Source organism: Desmodus rotundus, chromosome 7 (genome assembly GCF_022682495.2).
Source record: "Desmodus rotundus isolate HL8 chromosome 7, HLdesRot8A.1, whole genome shotgun sequence".
NCBI lineage: Eukaryota > Metazoa > Chordata > Mammalia > Chiroptera > Phyllostomidae > Desmodus > Desmodus rotundus.
In genome coordinates this window covers 29,205,097-29,229,825 of record NC_071393.1, presented here as the reverse complement: position 1 = coordinate 29,229,825, position 24,729 = coordinate 29,205,097, and the positions used below count along the sequence as shown (strand labels likewise).

Sequence of the window (24,729 nt, the reverse complement as noted above, 5' to 3'; positions counted from 1 at the left end):
TAGGTATTCACCAGGGCAGGGCAACCCTCTTTGCTGCGCTGTGACTCTGCCGGTCTGGTCATTCTGGTTGATTGTTTCTTTAATTCCTTGGTTGTTGGAGCTCCATGCAGCTTGATTTTCTGGCACTTCTGGTTGTTTATTGATTTTAGATTGGTTGTTATCCTCCTTTTGGTTGTGCGAGGAAGCTAAGGGTTTCTACCTATGCCTCCACCTTGGCCAGAACTCCTGTATCTCCATGTCCTGTTCACAGGAGACAGGGCAGTAAGGAGAGGCAACGAAGCCACCCGCATAGGTACCAGTGCTCCAGAGAATGTTCTTTGGCTTGCATTTCCCCAAACAACCGTTGGTATTTTAAAACAAAATCTTACACACACGCCCCAACCACCATTGTGAAGGTGAGACCATCAAGACGGTGGCAACCTCACCTCTAGAAAGGTTTCTTTTAAGCAGTGCCATCCTGTGTTCTGTCTTATGAGTCATAAGACCTACCGTCATTAATCTGAGCCCTTTTTTAAATTTTTTGAATTGAGAACCTTGACCTCTGGGTTCCTAAAAGGGGCTGGCCTTGGGTCAACTGTGATTGTGAGCCTCTGCCTTGTCCCTCTCCCAGCCCTCCTGCCCCAGAAGCTGCCTACTCCTTACAGCTATGTAGGTGAGGGTAGGTGTGAGTGGGGTGCTGTTCAGCTCTAGGCTTTACTCCTGGGATGAAGAGATGTCCTGTTTGTGCTGCATGGTCAGAATCTCTCTCCTGCAGAGATCTGAGAAGGCAGAGTGAAGGAGCACCTGATTAGTAATGCTGGAGAGGTCCACGTGTTTCCATATCTCCTGAAATTAGGTTTTAGGCTATACCAGAAAAGTATTGGGGAAGATATTTGTTAGAAACATGTGAGGTTTAGAGTTAAGAGAGATTAGCAAGAATACTGCATTAATGTTACATTCTTTTAGCATACATTCTTTCCATCAGTGTATTTTTAAATCACTGAGTATTTCTCTGAGTGTGGATCTGGCTTCCTGCTCTACTTTAAACTTCTTGGGGAAAGTGTATCTTTTTTTGACATGCTACATTATCTCCAAGGGCCCAATAAAGTATTTTATTTGGGCTTATTAACTTTGTTACAAAGTTTTTAGGAAGGGGCTCCTGGGACAGTCTTTGATTAGTCGCTTTCTTCTCTAAATCAAATGTATGGGAAAGGCCGATCATTGAGTATTTTGAAGTGTCATCCCCCAAAACTGTTGTATGTAAAAAAGTGTTTTCCTCTTTGATATTTTTAGAAGATAACCTAATAACCAGATGTCAGTTGTAATTTAAAAAGAAACAAAATATTTTCTTAACCTTTTCTGCCCTCCTTGAATTATGCTTCACTTGTATTATGTGATTAAATGTGAGTTGTGACTAATAAACTTTTCTCTTCTTGAATATACCCGGAGTCTAAAAATTATTGGTTTTCACTTGCTGTAGAGCACAAACTGATTTAATTGCGTTTCTCCACTAGAATGGGTGGACATAGTTTGGGAACTGGACTTCACAGAGACTGAACCTTTGGATCCCAGCATAGAAACAGAAATTATAGAGACGGGATTGGATGCATTCACAAAACTCTATGAAAGTCTTTTCCACTTCGCCACTGAAGAACATGGATCTACAGAGGTAAGAGGGGGAAAAAAAGGAAAATCAAGCTAGCCGTATTTAGGTGTTAGAAATAGAATATTAAAGTTATTATCATCATCTAAAGCTCAGTCTTTTTAGTGAACAATTCATAGAGTATGAGGAGAGTAGCGTAAAGAACGTGGATCATTTATTGGAATATCCTAATTGCTTTCCTCCAGAAGGTTCAAGGTATTAATCTGTCTTTTTTTTTTTTTCAAGTCATGACTTTTTTAAACAGCAAATTAGAGGAAAAGAATAAAGGCCAAAAAAAGGAAGAAAACCAGATTAAACCAAATATGAAAAGAAGGCCAAGGAAAATGCAATTACAATTTCAGTATGCCTCAACTTTAAGAAAATATGGTATTAATAAACTGAAAAGTAATTAGTTAAAGTCAATCGGAATAAAGAGTTTCTTTAAATATTGAGTTCTATCTAGTATGTGTATTAGTATTTAGCCCATTGACTGCTTTTCCAAAAACTGAAGGGCTAGGTACCAGAACAAAAAATATTTAGATATTAACACCTGAAAAATTTAAATTAAAAGAATGTTTCAGTTACAAATTGCACATTGTTTTTCAAAAAGTCAGTCATCTAGTTAAACGTTAATCATAAAGTACTACATTAAGTACCTTAGAAGATAAAGTGATGATTACGGTAGAGCCCCTCCCTACGTCAAGGACCATCCCAGTGTAGGGAAGTGGAGAGTTAAGCACTGGCTCTTACAGCTCCTACTCCCATCACTGGCCAAAGCACGTCCAGAGACCACATTCGGCTGCAGGAGGGTGGAACAGCACAGTGCCTCCTCCGTCTAGGGAAAGAGCTGGAAATACTTGGTGAGCTGCATTGTGAAAACTGCTGTTGAGAGAGGTGTACTACCATTTAGTGGGTGTGCAAAGGGAGCATAGTGATATTGGGAAGGTTCCAGAAAGAATGCAGCCAGAGGCGAGCCTTCGCAAGTGGTGAAGACTAGAGTGGTGACTAGCAGATACTAGGGTCTGGGGGCATTCCTAGGAAAGGAACAACAGGGAATGTGTAGAGGAGGCTGAGAGAATCGAGAGTAGTGTGACAGCAGTCAGATCTGCAAGATTAATCTGGGAAGTGCTCCATTGGCTGGGTGTAGAGAGTGAAAGAAAGGAAAATGTGGAAGATCACCAAGATTTCAAAGCCAGGAGGATGACATAGTCAGCGAAGGTGTGGGGAATAAGGGAGAAAGCAAAATCAAATGGAAAAATTATGAGTTCAGTTTTAGGCTTTGAATGCGAGATTTGTTAACAGATCCTTGGGACAGTGTAATTGGTAGTTGGAAACACAGATTGGAAGAGCAGGAGAGATGTTAAAGTCAACAAAAGAGATGACAGAGTCCTTTGGCTCAAGATGTTCGAATCACAGAGGTCAGTGAGGGGGAGGAGACGCCGGGCAGAACTAAGAAAGCTGGTTGAAGGAGACCTGAGGAGGAGCAGGCAGAGGTGTGGGAAATTCCGACACAGAGGCCAGAAAGCTACTCTGGTACCAAACGCTGCAGAGGTGATGGGCAGGTGGAGTCCTGAGACAAGCCAGCGAGGGCAGAGGTGTTTGGATTGTCATGGGCAACTTCCAGGGTTACAGTGACAGGCGTACAGGAGCTGAAGTGGTGTTAGGAATGAGGGTGTCACTGCTCTAAAGGCAGGAGAGGGTTTCTTCCGAAGTCCATGGTAAAGGAAGGGCGAGTGCTGAATGACTCTAAAGGGCCCCTCTGTAAGGTGGCTTGTCTCAGCAGTGTGCCGAGGCCAAGACATTCATTACCTACCACTTTCCCTGTCTTTTCAGGGGAGCAGGAGGTACATGGTATGACTTCTTGAACTTTTGTGGACTTATGTTTTTTAAGGGACTCCAGAGTAAACCGTATTTAGTTACTGCTACATTTGATTTATAGAAATAACCCATTTCTTCTTCATGTGTTTAATAGGAGAAAGGATGGAACAGTGACAAAATTAATAAAATTGTGGTTTATATGCTAAGGTTTATTCCTTTCTTATGTGGGCTACTTCTGAAATCAATTGAGGGAGGATCCTTTCTTACTCCCATGGCCCATAGAACATTTAAATTTAAGTAAATTGATCTGATTTCCTCAGCTAGGGGTTAGAGTGACTGATGAATTTGGGTACCTTTAACACACATGGAGGGATAACTTGCCTGAGAAATCACTGATGTATGGTGTCCCAAAAGTCTTAATGCAGTTTTTAGCTATAATAATTTCAGAAATATATATGCTTCAGATTTACCAGATAAGTTTAATTGTTTAAACCTCTGATATACTTATCTTTGTCATTTTGAATAATGCATTTTTAATTTTTTGTTTTAGTCCCTTTGAAGATGGCAAATGTTTATAATTAAGAGCCAGGCTGGTCTATCCCCCTCTTTTATAAGGCACTAAGTAATAATGCTTACCAAAATCAAATAATAGGAGATTTCTGCATTTCTGTAATCATTGGCTTTGTGACTCCCTCTGCCCCCAGATCATTTGGACCTTCTTCACTGAGAACGGCATTTCCCACCACGCGCTGGTGGCGTTGTTCTATCACTTCGTCCAAACAGTCCATAAGAAAAACGTCAGCGTGCAGCATCGAGAATACGGCCTCCATGCCGCCGGTCTTTATTTCCTGCTACTGGAAGTACCAGGTATGTAATTTGATGTGATAGCACATACCTTTTGTCATTTAAATTTTTTCTACATTCTTTTCGAGCTCTTATGCTTGTTTCCTGACATGAAATAGAGCAGCGGAAACCCATCTCTCAGAGCACTCTGACTCCAAATGAGGGTAAATCTATGAGGTATACGCATAAGTTCTCCAGAAGTGTCTTTTTCATGTTCCTTTAAATGTGTGTGTGTTTTAAAAATATCACGGTGTGTCAATAACCTAATAGAAATAATCCGGGAGGGACAAGGCTGGAGGGGGAGTGTTTCCTAGCCACCAGAGCTCCTCTCCCACCCTTCCCCACTTAGTATAACATTCTGGTATTTCCCTCTCTTCCCCTGACTGCCTGTCCAGACTGAGAAAAACTGCTCTGGGGCCCCTTTGTGTCATATCTCTCCTGTGTGGTGTGGACAACGTTTAAACCATTCTAATGAAGAGAGCATGAGAAGCCTAGCTTTTAATGCCTGATGGCGGAAAGCACGCGAGAGCAGCCTGTGAGCCCTGTTCACTTCCTTCACTGCCAGAGCACACAGGTGGCCATCCTCCTGTGAGCAGGGAATGTGTTCCTTCTCCCTGTGCTAACTCAAAGCGAAGATGGGCTGAACCTAAAAGGAGGTGTAGCTGGAGAACCCAAAGATCACATAGAAAAGAAAATCACAGGGTTAGTCAGCTTTGCTGCTGTCGTTCTCATAAATGCACTTGCAGTGAATGTGAAGGATTTATTCTCTACGATTTCAGAATTGGTAAAAAGATACATAACGCTTTGACCATTAATTTGTATTGTTATTACTCCCATGACACTTAAAATCAATTACTAAAGAATTTAGTTGTAATTGGGCTCTCAGAAAAGTGGCAGATTTTGGAAAGTCAGCTTTATGACTAGAGGCTATTCCTTTTTTTTTAAGTATATTTTATTGATTATGCTATTACAGCTGTTCCATTTTTTCTCCCCTTTATCCCCCTCCGCCCTGCACCCCCCTCCCTCCAGCATTCCCCTCCTCCCCTTAGTTCATGTCTGCGGGTTATACATGTAAGTTCTTTGGCTTCTCCGTTTCCTATACTATTCTTAACCTCCCCCTGTCTATTTCATGCCTACTTATTATGCTCCTTATTCCCTGCACCTTTCCCCTCATACTCTCCCCCTACCCTTCCCCTCTGATAACCCTCCATGTGATCTCCATTTCTGATTAAGGTTGAGATTCACCTCAGATCAGAGGCGAGGTGGCTGTTACTCATTGTAGGGCCACTTGCAGCTTTCCTGGAAATTATACTCATCCCAATTATCTTCTGCATCTAAATGTTCCTGGATTATGATTGGGATGCTGTTGATACTTAATATTTGATCAAAAGTATGTTCTTTTTCAAGATCGTTTTGGTTATTCTGGGTCCCTTGCATTTCCATATGATTTAAGATTCATGTATCAATTTCTGGGGGAAAAATGCTGGGATTTTGACAGGGATTGCGTGGAATCTGTACATCAATTTGGGGAGTGACATTTGAATGACATTAAGTCTTCCAATCCATGAACACAGAATGTCTTTCCATTTATTTAGGTCTTTAATTTGTTTCAATGATATTATGCAGTTTTCAGTGTATAACTCTTGCACTTCTTTGGTTAAATTTATTCCTAAGTATTTCATCCTTTGATGTTACTATAGGTGGAATTTTTTTCTTATTCTCATTTTCAGATTATTTACTTTTATTGTATAGAAATACAACTTGATATTTGATTATTGATCTTGTACCCTGCAACTTTGCTGAACTCATTAATTGGTTCTACTCGTATTTCTTGTATATAAGATCATGTCATCTATGAATAGGCATAATTTTACTTCGTCTTTTCCAATCTGGGTGCCTTTTATTTCTTTTTCTTGCCTTATTGTCCTGGTTAGGACCTCCAGCCCAGTGTTGAATAGAAGCAGGGAAGTGGCAACCTCAGGAGGAAAGCTATCTGTCCTTTGTTCCTAGGATGTTCACTGTGGGTGTCTTGAGGATGGCCTTTCTCAGGTTATTATTTCTAATTGTTGCGTGTTTTATTATGAAAGGGTATTAAATTTTGTTACTTGCTTTTCTGCATTGATGAGGTGATCAGGTGGTTTTTGTTCTTTATGCTCATAGTATAGTATATTGCATTGGTTGATTTTCATATGTTAAGCCAGTTTTGTATAACCTTGGTTACAGTGTGTAATCTTTTTGATATGTTGCCAGGTTCAGTTTGCTAATAATATTGTATTGAAGATTTTTGCATTTATATTCACAAGGGATTTTTTTTTTTTTTGAGATGTCTGTCTGGTTTGGGTTTCAGGGCAATACTATTATCATAGAATGAGTTTGGGGTAGTGCTGTTTCCTCTTCAATGTTTTGGAAATTTGGGAAGAATTGATTATCTTTCTTTCTTAACTTTTTGGTAGTAAATGAGACCAAAGTTTTGCCACCCTGAAGCTGTCTTTTGGGATATTGATTTTAAGCTGAGTATTAAAAAACAAAAGACTCAGAAAAAACCTTTGACCCTTCCTCCTTTCCTGCTCAAGAGATTTTAGGTGGAAGAACCTGCTTTAGGAAAGAAATCTTAGAATGTTCTCCTTAGCCTAATTGGAATTAAGTATGATAAATAGGAAGAGCTTCAGGCAGGGGACTGTTAGCCAGATACCACCAGTGTCCCTTGTTTCTGAGTTGCCTAGCAACAGTTTTCCTGCCATGTGTGCTTGCTCTTGCTCAACTCCTTTTGAAGCCATTCTCTCTCTCTTCCCGTTTTCTCCTTTGTCCAAAATGCCATATACACCCAGTGTTGCCTTTGGAATTTTCATGCATATGTGAATTCCCCATGTACAAGTATTGAAATTTGATTTTCTCCTGTTAATTTGTCCTTGTTAATTTTTCTCTGTTAATTTGATTATTAGCCCAGCTAGAACTTAGAAGGTGGCAGGAAAAGTATTCTTTTTTTTTTTTTTTTTTTCCAGCCTCCTCTGTAGACCTCACTGGTGAAGCCGTCTGGGCTTAGAGTTTCTGTTGAAAGAAGTTGTAGCGTCTGTAGTGATGTGTCCTCTTTCATGTCTGATGTTGGTAATTTCTGTTTCTTTTTTTTTTCTTCATCAGCCTAGGCAGAGGTTTATTAATTTTATTGATCATTTCAAAGAGCCCACTTTTTGATATTGATTATACCCTACTTACCCACTTTTCATGTCAGTGATCTTATCTCCATTGTCTTCCGTCTTACTTCAGGTTTAATTTGTTCTTATTCTCACTTCTAAGGTGAGTGCATTGATCTTTGTTCTCATAATTTTATTTCTTTCTCATATAAGTAACGTTATAAATTTCCCTCTATGTTCCGCTTTATCTGCATCCCACAAATTTTGGTGACCTGTTTCATTATCATTCAGGCGAAAGCAATTTTCTAATCTTGTGATCTCTTCTTCTACCTGAATTATTTAGTAGTGTGTTTAATTTTGAAATAGTTGAGGACTTTATCAAAATCTTATTATAATTGATTTCTGTTGTAATTTTGTTGAGATCATAGCACATCCTTTTAAACTACTGAATTTTTTTGTTTGTATTTTTAGGGGCTCAGCATAGGGTCTGACACGGTAAATCTTGTGTCTGCACTTGAACAGAACGTGTATTCTGCCTTTGGTGGGGCTAGTATTCCGTAAGTGACTGTTACGTCAAGTTGGTCGCCAGGGTTGTCCGTCTTATATCCTTCCTGGTATTCTGTTGATTTGTTCTGTCAGTTCCTGAGAGAGAAGAATTGAAATCTCCAAGTATAATTGTCAATTTATCTGTTTTTTCTTTTAACTCTATCAGTTATAACTTAAGGTATTTTGGAAGTCTGAAAGATGCAAACTTTTTTAAAAGATTTTATTTATTTAATTTTATAGAGAGGGGAAGGGAGGGAGAAAAACAAAGACAGAAATAGCTATGTGAGAGAGAAACATCAACTGGCTGCCTCTCGAATGCACCCAAACGGGGGCCGAACCACAAGCTAGGCTTGAGCCCTGACTGAGATTTGAACACACAACCTTAGACTTGTGGGATGATGCCCAACCCAGTGAACCACACCAGTAAGGGCTGCAAGATACAGGCATTTATAATTGTATGTCTTCCTGACGAATTGCCCTGTTGGTGTTATGTCATGTCCCTCTTTGTCTGGTTGTGTTCCTTGCCCTGAAGTCTACTTCGTCTGATATTAAGATGCCCACTCTAGTTATCTTATGATTTGTCCTCAGTTGGACATCCTTTCCCATGCTTTTACTTTTGATCTGTTTGTGTGTTTTAGACTGCTTAACACTGAGTCGTGCTTTTCATCCACTGTGACGATCAGTCATTCACTGTGCCTTTGTATTAGAAATTGTAGACAGTTCAGATAATTACAGTGAATGTCACTGTCGATATGTTTGGGACTCTGCCATCTTGCTCCTCCGTTTGTGCCAGGTTTCCTTTGTTCCATTTTTTCCCCTCTTTCTGTTTTTGGACTGAGTCTTTTTTAGTATCCATTATCTCTTCTTTTGGCTTATTAAGTACACTTCTTAACACGTATGTGTGTGTTTTAAGTGCTTCCTTTGGGGATACAATAAGCGCTTTTAACAACCTACCTTTAGATAACATTCTACAATTTGTAGATAATGTAAGAACCTTAAAACAGTATGGCTTCTTCCTCCTCTTCTTTGCACTATTCTAGTTATCCATCATATTCCTACATGTCATAAACCCCACAGTTTATTGTCCACATTTGTCTTTGAAGTATCTTTTAAAGAATTTGAAATAAAAATTTCTTATATTTAAAAGATTTCATCTCATGTAATTTTCCTCCAGCCCGAAATACTTCCTTCGACATTCTTATGATACAGTTCTGCCGGCCATCAGTTGTCTCGGATTTTGATTGTATGAAAATGTCTTTATTACCCCTTCAAGAATGTTTCTGCTGAATATAGAAGTCTAGGGTTACAGATTTTTTTAAAGGTGTTATTTCTTTGTCTTCTGGTTTATGTCAATTGATGCAGATCCCGGCCAGCAGGATCTTGTGTTGTGGCTGTAATAGACAAATTCACATGGACTGCAGAAATCCTGTGGAGAAAATGGGACAGCACAGCCACTCTCTAAGTGAGAGAGATGGCGAGATGGCTAGAGAGAGCCCGAGAGAGAGACAACCCCTGCCTGGACAGGCTTTTATTGCTTTTCTGGGTACATTACATGGAGGATGGTCCTCATTTACTATGCACAGGTTCACTGTAGGTGATCACCTTTTACAGACAACAAAGGACAGAATACTGCTAATTGCTTCAAAGAGAAAGATGTTACAGCTCAAGGGGGAAAGTGGTTGAACTGGTAACAACACTCCATACTTCAGTGGTTTAGCACAGACTTTAGGAAGTTAAAGATACTCAGTAAACATTTGCTGCTTCAATCCAGGGTGAGGGAGTTTTAGCAAAAGCAAGTCTCATAGCAGCCTAGGTGCAATGCAGGCCCCATTCCCCATGGGAGAACCTGTCCATGGGCGGGGGTCCTGCCTGCTGAACCTTGCACCCACTGGCTTTTCCAAGTGGGATCTGGGCTACATTTCCCACACGTGGAACAGTTCCTTATAGTCAATTTCTACTGCGAAATTGTTTCTTTGTTTTGTGTCTTTTTATTTAGTCTGGATACTTCCAAAGATTCTCTCTATTACTTTGTTTCAGCAATCTGATTAAATTATGCTTTTCTGTGATGTGTGTGTGTGTGTGTGTGTGTGTGTGTGTGTGTGTGTTCATCATAGTTGGGTTCATTGAGATTCTGGGTCTGTGGATTTATAGTTTTTAACAAATGTGGAAAATTTTCAGTTATTATTTCTTCAAATAGTCTTCCTTCCCTTTTTCTGGGACTTTAATTTCTCATGTTGGAATGCTTGATATTTTCCCACAAATCACTGGGTCTGTTAATTTTTTGTTTCTGCAATTTCTCATCCACCGATAAGCCCATCCAGTGAATTTTTCATTTTCAGATCAAGAAATTGCATTTAATTCTTTTAAAAGAAATTTCATTTCTCTTTTTGTTTGCTACTCTTTTACTTTTAATTCTTGAACTGCTTTATAATATCTGCCCTAAGTTTCTTGTCTTCCTGTTCTATTATCCCTGTTGTTTCTTAGACTGGTTTTGTTGACTGATTCTCCTCGTGATGGGGCACATTTTCCTGCTATTTAGCATGCCCAGTGCTTTTTTATTGGATGCTGGACATTTGAATGTTAAGCCATTAAGTGTCGATTTTGTTGTTTTCGTTTAGTGTTTAAGTATGTTTTACCAGTCAGTTAATGGTGGATTAACTTAATCCTTTTGTAATTTGTTTTAATGCAGACTTAAAATAGCTTTTACTCTCTAGCTAATTTAGCCCTGCTCTTCAGGTGCGTTTTTTCCAAGCTCTATTGAATGCTCCAGGTGGCTAACAAGGTGTTTCCACTCTGGCTGGCCAGACCTCAAATATGTCTCAGGCTTGTGTGAGTTCCGAAAATTATTCATCTTCTAACTCCTTAGTAACTGTTCTTTGCCTGCCTTTCTGGAGTTTTAGCCCAAGCATGCATAGCTTATAATCAGCCCTATGAAGATTTCTAGAGCTCTTTTTCTGTGTAGCTTCCTCTTCTCCACTCTTCTGCTCCATAAATGCTAGTTCCCTTTGCCTTTCTGACTTGATTTCTGTGGTCTCAGTTTAGTAAGACCCTAATAATGTGCTTGAGTTCACCATTTTTCTGCTGCTGTCTAGAAATTGCCTCAAAATACGAAAACTAGAGCAATTTTAGGGTTTCTTCATTTGTTTCCGTTATCTCAGAGATTTTACTTCTATGCTTCCTTTGGCTCCATGTCTTAAAATGATTATTTAAAAATTTTTTGTCCAGTTGTATAGTTGTTTACAGCAGGAGGACAAATATAAAACCAGTCACTCCCTCACAGCCACATATGGAAATCTTATTCATTCCTGATTAGCACTTTTGCTCACCTACAGCCAACGGTGAATGGCATTTTTTTTGTGAAAGGGTCGCTATTACTCGAAGTTAATGAAAAGCTCATTTTTGCTTTTTACATTTTTTTTAAATTTTATTTATTTGTTTTTAGAGAGAGGGGAAGGGAGGGAGAAAGAGAAGGAGAGAAACATCAATATGTGGTTGCCTCTCACATGCCCCCTACAGGGAACCCAGCTGGCAACCCAGGCATGTGCCCTGACTGGGAATCGAACTGGTGACCCTTTGGCTTCCAGGCTGGCACTGAATATACTGAGCCACACGAGCCAGGGCTGCTTTTTAAATTTTTGCCTGTCATTACAGACATATATCAGGACAATTACAGATAACCTGCTTACTCTTTGTTCTTTATGACCAGGCAGTGTCGCCAATCAGATTTTCCACCCAGTGATGTTTGACAAGTGTGTACAGATTCTAAAGAAAAGCTGGCCTCAGGAATCGAACTTGAGTCGGAAAAGAAAAAAAGAACAGCCTAAGAACTCACAGGCTAATCCAAGAGGTCATAGAAAAAGAGGAAAGCCACCCAGGAGAGAAGATATTGAGGTAAGAAGTAAGATTAGGAATAATAAAACATATCTGCACCAACACATGATCTTGATTTAAGAATTTATATTTAAATATGGTTTCAGACGTAATAATGATCATCATCAGCTCTTCAGTAGGACTAAGTTGCCTCTTGGGCCTCATCTACGACCAAGAGTACGTTTTTGTTTCTACCTCGCCAGCCTTCCAACCTCCCCACCATCTCTCCCAGCCTGGTACCCGGGTGTGCTTGATAATTGCTAACAGGATTGTTTGCCACACTATCTCATTGCCATTAGAGAGAGCGGTTGAAGTATCCTGAGGACTCAGATCCATAAGCGCGTAAGCGTGTAACATTAATTCCACATTCTCGTGTGACTAGGTGGGGGCTCACTGAAGTGAAAACTCATTGACGCAGAACAGTAGAGCTAGACACTGCCGTAGCCGTCATCTAGTCCAGTGGCTCGCCATCGTGGCCGTGGAGACCCGAGCAGGCGAGGGACCTGTCACCTCAGCAGCTCGGCAACCCCCGGGCATTTCGCTGGGTTTGAAATGAGTGCACCGAGAACCATGGGACGGAGTGTTAGGCAGTATTTTACAGTCACCTGTACGTGTCTTCACAATCTAGATGGATGAAATTATAGAAGAACAAGAAGATGAAGAGGACATATGTTTTTCTGCATGGGACCTTTGTCAAATTCGAAAAGCCATCTCTCACCTTTTGAAGAATTTGTTAAGGCTTTTATCCAAGTTTTCCCTGAAAGAAAAGCCACAGTGTGTGCAGACTTGTATAGAGGTAAGTGAAAATTCCAAGAAACTTGGGGCAATCTCACTGGACACAGACACGGCTAATATTTAATGAGTAAGAAAAATCAGGTCTCTTCTTGGTATCTGTTTTCTAGGTCCTGGTGGCATTAACTAATTTTGAGCCAGTGCTTCATGAATTTAATGTTACACAAGCCAGGTGAGCCATTCAACCTTCCAATGCTAAAATATAAACATAGTAAAATAAATTTTGCTTCAGCAGAAATTCAGATGCAATTTTATCCTAAGTGACACACAGGCAGAATTTATTCACTTAAATATGGCTCACAGTGTTAAGGGAATATTTAAAGTAAAATCATGTCCATTAACTAATCTTTGGTCTTTTTTCTTTAGGAACATTAACCAAGCAAAGTACATACCGGAACTGGCCTATCATGGATTGTATTTGCTGTGCTCCCCAATTCATGGAGAAGGAGACAAGGTAAAGGGGACAAGGATCTAATTTAGTTACTAGTTAAGTTGAAAGAGTGCAAATCATACAGTGGAAAGACACGAGAAGCATTTGATGTCATGCCGTTTTAATTTACCAGGTTGTTTTCATGACCTCATGTATCATTTGTGTAATAGAAAGTGTAACCTCTTCTGTTTGGTGCCTACTGTTCATAACAAAACTTATATCCACATACTTGGTGGCCACAGCAAATTGTTATTTGGTTCCATTCATAAAAAATGGTTTCAGTACAAATTAGGAAGAACAGAGACAGCTACTGAGCAGAACATTACTTTTATAGAAATGTTCACCAATTTTTTCTAAAAAGGAAAATAAACAGTCAGAATTTTCTAGTTTCCCTTGGCAGTTCATGTGCACCTCAATGCCTTTATTAATATTCATGTTATTTGAGTTAGTAATTCCACAGAAATATTACTGGGTATCATTCCTGTTAGCTTTCATATATGGATTTTGCCCCCTCGGTTACCTCAACAGTATCACCACTCTAAACATTTGAGTAGGGTTATTCAAGCATTACGGCATTACTAACTTAGATGTCATTAATAAAATAAGATTTTGTAAAAAGTGGGATAGACCATGGTCACGTGGCTTCGGGGGGGCTGTGATACACTTAGTTTCCAGGGGCAGTACCATGGTGGTTGAAGAGAAGGTTTGGGGCACCTGGGTGAAGGTGCATCTGTGTTCAGATTCTGGTCTCACCCCTTCATCTCTGAGTGTCTGTGTGAGCTACGTACTCAGCCTTGTGCAAGCCTCACTTCTCTCCTCTGGACAGAAGGGAGTGACAGGCTCACCCGTCAGGAGGATTGAACAAAAGACTGCCTGTCAGATGATGAACACAATGCCTGCTGTTTAAAAACATTCGTATTTTATAATTTATTATATTACTGTTATTTCTGTGTGCTTGAAATATGACGTGATAGATTCCACAGGATGTTTTTAATTTTCACACCCTTTTTAACGTTTTAAAAAATAGAGTGGATGGAAAGTGCGTCCTTTTAGGTCCACGGTGTCTCCAAAGACGTAGTGCTTTTCAGCTGTGGGAGTGCTGGCTCGATGCTAGACTTGGTTTCAGCCAGGCCCTAGACCGTTTGACTTTGGGCAGCTCATTTCGGGAGTCTGTTTTATTATGTATAAACTGGAAATAATAATATTACGTATAAAATGGAAGTGCCTTGCTTACCTCGTGGAGTTGTGAGGTTTAAGATACAACGTGTAAAATGTAGCATTTTATATGAGTGTGCTTAATGCAGCACCTGTTGCATGGTTGGATGAGAGACTGCATTATCTGAGTAAATTACACGAGATGATATACTAGAAGGTGCTTTGTGAACCTCAGATAAAATGCAAGTGTGAAATATCATTCTTTTTCCCCTATGCTATAAGGGATTACAATAGCATTCTGTGCCATCTGTAAGTGACTACTAATTCTTTTTTCCTTAATATCTGGGCTACGGTACAAGAGGGTACGGAGAGAAACTAGATGACATTCCTGTCATTATCTATAGGCAGTGTTTTCACACTGTTTACTTTGTGCATTTATATTGATTACCTAGTGATTGTCTAAGAAACACACCCCTGGAATTCAGCGCAGAACTATGTCAACCTGATTGATCTCTAGACGGCTGGAAACTGTTCACTGTCGTCTTTGAGGATCCTCTGTTATGCCTTAAATTGAGTGTTTTTTCTCTCCTAGGTTATCGGTTCTGTTTTCCATCAAATGCTAAATGTGATACTGATGTTAGAAGTAGGTGAAGGCTCGCATCATGTCCCCCTCGCCATCACCTCACCAGTCATCGGCAGCAGGAACCAGGCAGTCCAGTTCATCAGGTGAAGCGCACACAGCTTGGGTTTCTCCTCTTTGTCACTTTGCCTCAGTGTTCCAGACCCTGGACTAACTCAGGTGTCTGACTCCTATGGAAACTAGCACATTTCTGGCCTGTTTGTGGTTTGGGGTCAGAATAAAGCACTTCATAGCCCACCTGGTTCGTGTGGTCCAGGTCACTGTTGGTAACCTCTGCCCTGGGGCCTTGTTGAAGGGATGTGGAACCATAGTTCACGGGCCAGCTCCAGCCTCCAGCTTGATTTTCGCCAGCCTGTGAGGTCAGCCTCTGAGTAGCGACGGCTGCCTGTCCTCTGTTGCAGCATCATCTGCTTCAGCCCTGACCACCCCGCAGTCTGCCTCCTCCTGGTCTTCTGCTGCTTCTCTCTCCAAGGCTCCTTCCTCTGGTTCCTTGCCACTTCTTCCTTGTTTCTTTTCACCTTTCTATTCCTTTCCTTCTATAGAAAATACTTATTGAGGAAAGAATTAAGTTGATTTCTACTTCTTTAGCAATAATTGATAGACTGATTTTTCCCTTAAGAGTCACTTAGCTTCACCTAAGAAGTTCCATGTTTCAGCATTGTTGGGGAAGACATACTTGCCGTTATTGGCTTCTTTCCCTCCCTTATTGAATATTTGGTGGTGGGAAGAGAGTGGTCAGTAGGTCCATGAGAGTGTGTCCATACACAGTATATAATGTGGTTGAAGATTTGAAAATGGAATCCAGGTATATAGACTGTCATTAAATAACCAAAATATTTTAAGTGGACACCCTCACTTTGGTGTTTCCATGAGATTTCATGATGCAGTAGTCTGTTCATACAATGGTACAAATAAACTTAACCCTAAAAATTGGTCAAATCTGGGCATTATAGTAATTTCTTCTTGTGTGAAAGTTTGAAGAAGTACTATTACAAATGCATTGAAGTAAGGTGCATTTCACTGAGCTACCATGAGGTGGTACTGTGTCTTAGTCTATTATTTACCCCAAAGTGATACGTTTTAGAGTCTTCGTATGAAATTTACTAAGTAGTCCAAAGAGTCAAACGAGGATTGCACATTTGCTCCAGGCAGGTGTGGTCGTCTGCTCGGCAACAGCTCTCTAAAGCCTGCACCAGAAGTCAGGAGTGGTTTTCTGCTATGATACTTACGTCTTCACTCTTTTTTTTTTTTTTAATTTTTATTTTTTTAAATATATTTATTGATTATGCTATTACAGTTGTCCCATTTCCCCCACCTCACTCCACTCCATCCTCCCTCCCACATTCCCCCCCTATAGTTCATGTCCATGGGTCATACTTATAAGTTCTTTACGTCTTCACTCTTTATTCGCTGAAACAATGCTTGCATGTGGGGATAGATTGTGTTTAATATTTAGGATTTCTAAAACCTAGGTGTAGTGGGTTTTGAGTCAAAGAAAATGACTTGTAATTAATTATAGGTACATGTAAATGGGATGTGTGTGTTTTTTTTTTAATAGTTCACTTGTGGATGAACTAAAGGAAAGTATATTTCCAGTTCTTCGTATCTTACTCCAGCACATCTGCGCCAAGGTACCAGTTGCTTTAATAATAATAATAGTGATAATCATAATTTTAAAAATATATAAAGTATATGAAGTTAAATATGTTTGTGTGTGTGTGTGCGTGTGTGTTCTTGGGAATGAGTCTTCTCTTTACTAAAGGTAGTCTTGTTTAATATATTCACTAGATGTTCCCTGAGACAGTGTTCTCTTGGGAGTAAAAAAATCCTTTCACTTCGGAAGTTTTCAAATATGTGAAGAACTAAAGAGAATAGGGTGATGGGCACCCGTCTTCAATGGTTTTGTGTTCCTTCGACCCCTAAAATTGGTGCTCCCCAAACATGTATGCACACTACTTGTTTGGAAACAAATTCCATTATATTCTTTCATATGTAAATATTTTTATGTATTTCTAAAGGATAAGAGCTCTTTTTAAAAATCACAAAATGCACAGTAATTCTTTAATATCACCAAATATCCACTTAATGTTCAAATTTCTAGGATTATCTCTTAAGTTTTTACAACTGTTCAGATGAATGATTCTTAATTTGAAGTCCATGGATTGTAGGGGTTCAAGAACTCCCTTCAGTCGTGTGTTAAATTTGTATTGCTGAAAAGAGGACCTAGAGATTTCTTACAAATTAGTTTTCAGAGGGTTGGAAGCCTAGAACTTGTCAGTCGTTTCTATAACACTTGAAGATCACTGAACTCGTTAAGAGTTATACTCACTGACTTTCCACTTGTATCACAACGTGTTTCAGTTGTCCTGGTGAACAGTTTCCCAATGTTTGTGTCTCAGGTGGTGGATAAATCAGAGTATCGGACCTATGCAGCTCAGGCCCTGGTACAGCTGCTCAGCAAGCTTCCCTGTGGGGAATATGCTGCGTTCATTGCCTGGCTGTACAGATATTCACGAAGTTCCAAGGTAAGACATGCATCTGCATCAACTCTTGGCTCCAGGTTCTGCAACCTTCTAAGGACAACCAGATCTGAATGCAGTGGGGATGCTTTGTTTTTTGTTCCTATGTGACGGAGATTCTTATGATTTTTGCCTTACCAGATTCCACACAGGGTTTTTACTCTTGATGTTGCCTTAGCTCTGTTGGAGCTTCCGGAAAGAGAGGCGGATAGCACACTCTCCGTGGAACATCAGAGGTTCTTAAAGCATAAGTTCCTGGTGCAGGACATTATGTTTGATCGTTGTTTAGACAAGGCACCGACTGTCCGCAGCAAGGCATTATCCAGTTTTGCACATTGCCTGGAGTTGTCTGTGAACAGTGCGTCGGAAAGCATACTGGAACTCCTGATTAACAGTAAGTGTGGTGACTGTCGTGAAATAGGACTGGTCTTGTGCTTGTCAAGAAATTGGGCTGCAAGGGAATCATTCTTTGTTGCAGCAAAAATAACCGATGTCACGTTGTTCAATAACTTTCTAGACGAGCCCGATGCGTTTGAAAGGCCTTTTTAAGTGCATCGCACACCCACGTGTTAGAGGTGAGAGCGCTGGCTGCTGTCACAGCGTGCGCTGCTGGGTGCTGGCTGTCTGGGGCCTGATGCCCGTTTCAGATGCAGACCCAGGAGAGATGGTCAGCTGTTGGCAGCATAGACTCTGTCTTCTCTTTAGGCCTAATTATTCTTATTCTGATTCCTCTGTGAGTATTTACTTGGGGTTTATGATACTGACTTTTCCCCCTCTTATCTACCTGCTTATTTTTAGGCCCTACAATTTTACGAACAGAGAGCCACCCTGGTACTTTACTGAAAAACTCATCAGGTAATGGGTCAATATATTTTCGAGTATTGAATAATTACCTTTTTATTTAAAGGACTAGCTGATATCTGAAATGTTTTTTTTCTATTTCTATATCTGTTTTAATATTGCACTTTTTTCTTCATCAAAGAAGTTGAAATTTATTTTAATAGTGATGTATGTGGTAAATGTTTAATATGTCATGCTTATATTATTTAAAGGTGAAATAAATTTTTACCTTAATGACTGAATCTGCTTTTTAAATTTATTATTTTTAAGCTTTTTCCTGTCAGAAGCAGACACTTAACCCTTCTGGAAACTCAGGGATGATCAATACAGAGGCCGGTGATGAAACGATTGGATCTAGAGGTATGCCATATTTTATCACCATCAGAGGCGTTATAAATATAAGTAGAGTCTAAAAACCTTGGATTTCTTTTTCCAATTAACTCACCCTTAAGAATGAGAACATCTTTTTTCTGAAAAATGGAGTCACTTCTATTTCATTACATCTTTAATTGATGTCCTCACACTATACTGTATATCATTTTTAAGATAAAGAATAAGCTACATTTTACTTATGTATTGAAACCCATCATCTCTGTAACATTTAAGAGAATATTAACAAACATTTTGTTTCCTTATTAAAGTTTATTGTTGTGATTTCTTGGGATTATTGAACAAAAAAGAACCCACTACTAGGGAAGGTACAGCAGAGATTAAATTTGTGTTTGGAGAAAGAAAGCAGGGGACAGCGATGAACAATAGTGTAGGACCCAATCTTGTTCCCGTTTTTCGTCCCTCGCTACTTTGTCTTCCCTGTCATCCTGAATCTGATTCAACCATCCCAGAGTCTACTTTCAGTGCCTTGGTTGGAAACTGTGAGTCCAGGCTACCACAGAAAAAGACAATTGAGAATTTAGATTGTAATTTCCCTTCACCAACAGAATGAACCATTTTGTAATGGGTCATATCACGTTGTGTGGAGTGATTATGGAGCCCTCTCTTCCGTGGACTCCAACCCAGAATTCTCAACGTAAGCGGTGCCTGATCATTTTCAGTGGCTTTTTTAATCTGGGACGGTTTAAGTGATTCAGGAGGGAAAAAGCAGACCTGTGCTAGGTAATGGATAGGCCCAGAGCCTACTCTCAGATTCTGTTCCTGTCTAGCTGTAAGGTTTCGAGCTCCTCTTTCATCTGTAACATGACATGTCACAAAATAGTGGCACAAACACTAAACACTCTGTTAGAAATGAGAAGCAGTCTGAGTTCCTGTACAGTTCTGTTCCTAAGTAGGTGCATGACCTAAGGCATGGAAATGAACAGAACTCCCTAAGTGCCCCGTTCTGATCCTGATGCCTTCCATGTCGTTCAGAGGGCTGCTGTCGGAGTCCGTGGGAATGATGTTTAGAGACGTGGTTCTGAAAGGTGGATAAATAGATGAGAGAGAGAATATGTGGGTAGAGGGTTAATTATATAATTAGATTTATCAGTTTATTTTATAAATTATGGCCCCTCCTAATCTGTGGTAGGCATTGTAGATACAGACTTTTGGGGGGGGGGGTAAGTTTTTTTGTCTTTATTTTTTAAAATATATTTTGTTGATTATGCTATTACAGTTGTTCCATTTTTTCTCCCCTTTAATCCCCTCAACCCAGTACCCCATCTCCCACCAGCATTCCCCCACCTTAGTTCATGTCCATGGGTCATACATATAAGTTCTTTGGCTTCTCCATTTCCCATACTATTCTTAACCTCCCCCTGTCTATATTGTACCTACCACTTATGCTTCTTATTCCCTGTACCTTTTCTGCCATTCCCTCCAATGAACTCTCCTGTGAGACTGGGGGTTTCTCCCACTGCATCAAACCCCACAGGTTTTTTCAGTGAGAGATTTTGAGGCTTTATATCCTTGCACTAGAACCCTGGGTTGCACGGTCTGTCTCCCTCCCAGGTTGTTCCTTCCGGTTTATCCTGTCACAAATGTGGGACTGCCAGCCTCCCCTTCGCCTGCCCTTGTCCTCCAGCCACCACCTTGCCTTGAGTCTTCTCTACCCCACCTGCCCGTCTCTGCCCCTACTACCAGTCTGGATGAATGTTTCTTTAATTCCTTGGTTATCACACTTCCATAGAGTTTGATTTTCTGGCAGTTCTGATTTTGTCTTTTTTTTAAATTTGTTGTTGTCCTTCTTTTGGTTGTGCAAGGAGGCACAGTGTATCTACTTATGCCTCCATCTTGGCCGGAAGTCATAGATACAGACTTTAATAAAATATAGTTCATTTCTGAAGGAGCAGTGGGAGAGGCAGATATCTGCATATATAAATTGGTGTTAATTTTTGCTTTCATATTTGCTAGAATTCTTCAGTAATGCATGGCCTTTTCTGCAGGTGTGGGAAGTTTTTGATTAACTCAATATCTATACTTGTTGTAGGTATTTTCAGACTTTCTATTTCTTCTTGAGTCAGTTTCCATAATTTATATGGTTGTAGAAATTTGTCCATTTCATCTAGGTTACTTAATTCATTAACATAAAATTGTTCATAGTATTCTTTTGCAATTCTTTTTATTTCTGTAAAGTCAGTAATAATGTTCCCCTCTTCTCTTCATTCCTGATTTCAGCAGTTGAATCTTCTCTCTTATTTTCAGTCTATCTAAAAGCTTGTTATTTTGTGTAGACATAGACAACAATGTCATGAGTGCTGAGGGGCCGGGGGGGGGGGGGTGTAAGAGGACTAAATGGTAATGGACAAAATATAATAAAGATTAAATTAAAAAGGAGGAAGGAGATTTTAACTGGAAATAATAATAAAATTAAAAAGAACATTAAAAAATAAGTTTGTTAATTTTGTTATCTTTTTCAGGGAACTTAGTTTTAATTTCATCCATTTTCTCTGTAGTTCAGTTTTTGATTTGCTTTCTTAGAGATCTGCAGTTCTCAAAATGTGTTTTGGAATCCTACATCACCTTTAACACATCCTTGAAGCGAATACTATTTTTATAATAATCTCAAGACATTAAACAATGTACCTTCTGCACTCTGATTTTCCCACAAGTATAAATTGAGGTTTTCCAGAGATCCCACGACATGAAAATGTGACACATTGCAGGCGGAAAGAGAAATGAGAATCCAGCTGTCTTTTATTAAGCCAGACAATAGAGAATTTGCAAAAATATAAAACAATGCCATTTGTTTTACTAATTTTTTAAAGTACAGTTATTTTTTTATTTAAAATATACTCTTCATAGTGGCATGTCTTTTTCCTAATGAATTATTGTTTTTATAGTTCTCAGTTTAAATTTCTAATTCAGATTAAAACATGTAGTTCACATTTTAAAAAAGCCCTTAGGAGGCTTCAGTAATTTTTAATAGTGTAAAGGCGCCTTCAATTTAAAAGTTTTATAGCTGCTATTATGTATTTATATTACTTTATTTAGTCTTTTAAAACCCTATGGTTGAAATATTTCTACTTGTAACTAGACAAAATAGAAGATCTAAATAATTTATTCAAAATTTTAGACATAAGAGCCAGGATTTAAAATTGAATTTTCAATCTTCCAGATTGTTTGCCCTTCTTTTACACTAATTTTGCCTCTTTCATTATTGTGAATATCTAATTATTTGAATTTTTTCTATTTTACTTCATTTGACACTCTGATTTAAAATAGGCTAATTAGCTCTGGCTGGTGTAGCTCCGTGGATTGAGCTTGTGCCTGTGAACCAAACAGTCACCAGCTCCGCTCCCCCCAACCCCTCAGGGAACATGCCTGGGTTGCAGGCCAGGTCCCCACTAGGGGGCGCATGAGGCAACCACACGTTGATGTTTCTCTCCCTTTCTTTCTCTTCCCACTCCCTCCTCTCTAAAAATAAATAAGTAAATAAATAAAACAGGCTGATTAGTCAGTTTTCCAGAGTTCCTCGGTTTTGTGTGACGAGATGTCAGATGCTGTGTAGTCTTTCCCAGACTAACCACCCCGGCACTTCCTGACAGAAAGATGTGTCATGGCAATGCTGAGAAAGAGAATCAGGGATGAGAAGACCAACGTTCGGAAGTCTGCCCTCCAGGTGTGAGTTGTTTCCAGGCGGTCTTTACTGTGTTCTCTCTCTAAGCACTACAAACTTGGAAATGCATGGGAATAGTTTTAAAATCCTCCTGCCATATTTGTTACTTAATTTGCTCTTCATGTAACCTTCAGTCATCTCGATCCTGTTTTACCTAAATTACATAGATGAACTGAAGGATTATGTGATTTTAAGCTTTCCTACTGGGTTGCTGGCTTTTTAAGAATCATGAATTTTTATCCTTAACTTCATTTTTTGGGAATAGGAACTGTTAGTTTGGGGACCATGGACAGATGTTGATACGGTTTGTGAAACTGTAAATGTTTGTAAATACTTGTTTACATAAAATGTATGTCAAATTTTCTCAGAAGAGAAGCCTCGGCTTTCATCAGATTCTAAAAGGTGGAATGCTCCTGGGAGGAGGGATGGATTGATGACCTTAAAAATACTAAGAACTGCAAACTTGAAGGAAGTGTTTGCGTCTGTAGTTTGTCTTTGTGCATTTAGACTATGCACAAGTCATCGCTTCACTTTCTCCATGCACCTTCTAGGTGCTGGTGAGCGTTTTGAAACACTGCAACGTCTCGGCCATGGCAGAAGAGCTATCCTTTCTTCAGGAGCAGTGTCGGGACCCTGCGGTGTCTGTCCGGAAGCAGGCCTTACAGTCTCTTACCGAACTCCTTATGGTGAGGGACGGGCATTATGGATCGAATGCATGGGGTTTGGCATTAAAATATAATTCAGCATAGTAATTGTTTGTCGCTAAATATCGTTGACTGGTAGAAATTCTACCAAGTCTATTATACCAGGCCTTACAGTCTCTTACCGAACTCCTTATGGTGAGGGACGAGCATTATGGATCAAATGCATGGGGTTTGGCATTAAAATATAATTCAGCATAGTAATTGTTTGTCGCTAAATATTGTTGACTGGTAGAAATTCTACCAAGTCTATTATACAGTATGAGAGAAAGGAAGAAGTATCTTTTGATTACATATGATAGATTGCATTTCATATAATTATGAACTATGCTAGAGAATGCTAATGGTTAGCCTTTCTTGACTTCAGCCCAAGTCTCACATAGAAATATCAATTTTAAAATTAATTTGGCTAGGGCAGAGGCCCAGATTAATTTTTGTTCATTAAGGCCTGTATAGATGGCATTGCCAAAAGGGCAGAACCAGTAACCCTACATGTAATTTACCTCTGCCAAGTAATTAGCTCTTGAAGAAGTTTAAGAGCATGCTTTTCTCTGTTTTGCGATGGAAGGCATTAAGCAATGCATATTGTTACTTTCCCTGCTAACATTTATTCTAATTACTGTTTGGGATAAATATTATTTGTTCTTGATCTCAAATTACCAAAAAGTGCTGATTTATTACTATTAAAATAATGTCTTTGTAAGTTTAAAATTTCAATACACGCTTACTTAGAATTACTGGAGATTGAGCTTTATTTTCACGTATTGTTCAAGTATTCTGGGTTGGGTTTTTTTTTAACTTTTATGGTCTACTTAATAATTGTGTGTGCAACTACTTTCAGCATGTCTCAAAACATTGATCCCATCTTCACTGGTTTGTAGTCAGACTGTTAATAGCATCGGACTTCTTTATGACTCCATCATTTTAACTCCTAAAGGCCCACCCGGCATGCGTCCCCATACAGAAAGCCTGGCTGCGGGGGGCCGTGCCAGTGGTGATGGACTGTGAGAGCACCGTGCAGGAGAAGGCCCTGGAGTGCCTCGACCAGCTCCTGTTGCAGAACGTTAAGCACTTCAGCAAGTTCCATAGTGGAGACGACAGCCAGGTGTTGGCTTGGGCACTACTCGGTCTCCTTAGCACAGAAAGCCAGGAATTGAGGTACGTTAATTCTGACTTATTTTCCTTATGGAAGGCTCTTAGGTTTTGATTAATAAATTTCTGTATCGATCTTGGAAAAGTAGCTTTCTAAATTACTTAGTATATTTGACGACTCAATTTTCATCTGTTTTTCTTGACCTAATTCAAATCTCTTAGCATTTTTGTGGTGACTTTTTTGTGAAGCCTTTGATCCCTTCCTTTGCTTTTCTCTGAGTGTTCTCCAGTTTTAAATCTTTATCTTTATACATACATAATAGAAAGCACTGACGGCTACGGTGTACAAGTATGAGCTTTCCTCAATACTAGTTATTTTGAAGGATACTTCCCTAGTTTTTACAAGTTAAACTTTTCCTGGCGTTTTGTTGTGTCGGTTGGCCTAACACTGCAGGACTTTCCCCCGCTTGCTGACAGTTGTTGAGCGTACAGGGCGCGGTGAACACGGTCGGGAGGAGCGAGCACCCACGGTGACCAATTGTAAGCTGTTCTGCAGGAACCCTAGAATTAGTCTGTGTTGGTGCTACCGTGACTGCCTTTTCCTTTTTAAACAAGTTATATACAAGAAACAGTTCCCTGTTTGTTTTCATGTAGTTATGAAGGAATTGTACAGTAGAACA

General features: G+C 39.6%; 1 protein-coding gene across 1 annotated transcript in view; it reads left to right on the top strand.

Annotated features, from left to right (window-relative positions):
* NCAPD3 (non-SMC condensin II complex subunit D3) overlaps nt 1-24,729 on the top strand; it is a 61,619-nt gene that overhangs the window by 2,678 nt on the left and 34,212 nt on the right. Inside the window, exons 2-16 of the mRNA XM_024557458.4 lie at nt 1,494-1,648; nt 4,144-4,306; nt 11,666-11,850; nt 12,458-12,625; nt 12,732-12,793; nt 12,988-13,075; nt 14,799-14,932; nt 16,405-16,477; nt 17,246-17,371; nt 17,507-17,759; nt 18,164-18,220; nt 18,476-18,565; nt 22,186-22,259; nt 22,808-22,942; nt 23,895-24,115. Of these exons, the coding sequence (XP_024413226.2) occupies nt 1,494-1,648; nt 4,144-4,306; nt 11,666-11,850; nt 12,458-12,625; nt 12,732-12,793; nt 12,988-13,075; nt 14,799-14,932; nt 16,405-16,477; nt 17,246-17,371; nt 17,507-17,759; nt 18,164-18,220; nt 18,476-18,565; nt 22,186-22,259; nt 22,808-22,942; nt 23,895-24,115 (1,984 nt within the window). The remainder of the gene's footprint in view (nt 1-1,493; nt 1,649-4,143; nt 4,307-11,665; nt 11,851-12,457; nt 12,626-12,731; nt 12,794-12,987; nt 13,076-14,798; nt 14,933-16,404; nt 16,478-17,245; nt 17,372-17,506; nt 17,760-18,163; nt 18,221-18,475; nt 18,566-22,185; nt 22,260-22,807; nt 22,943-23,894; nt 24,116-24,729) is intronic.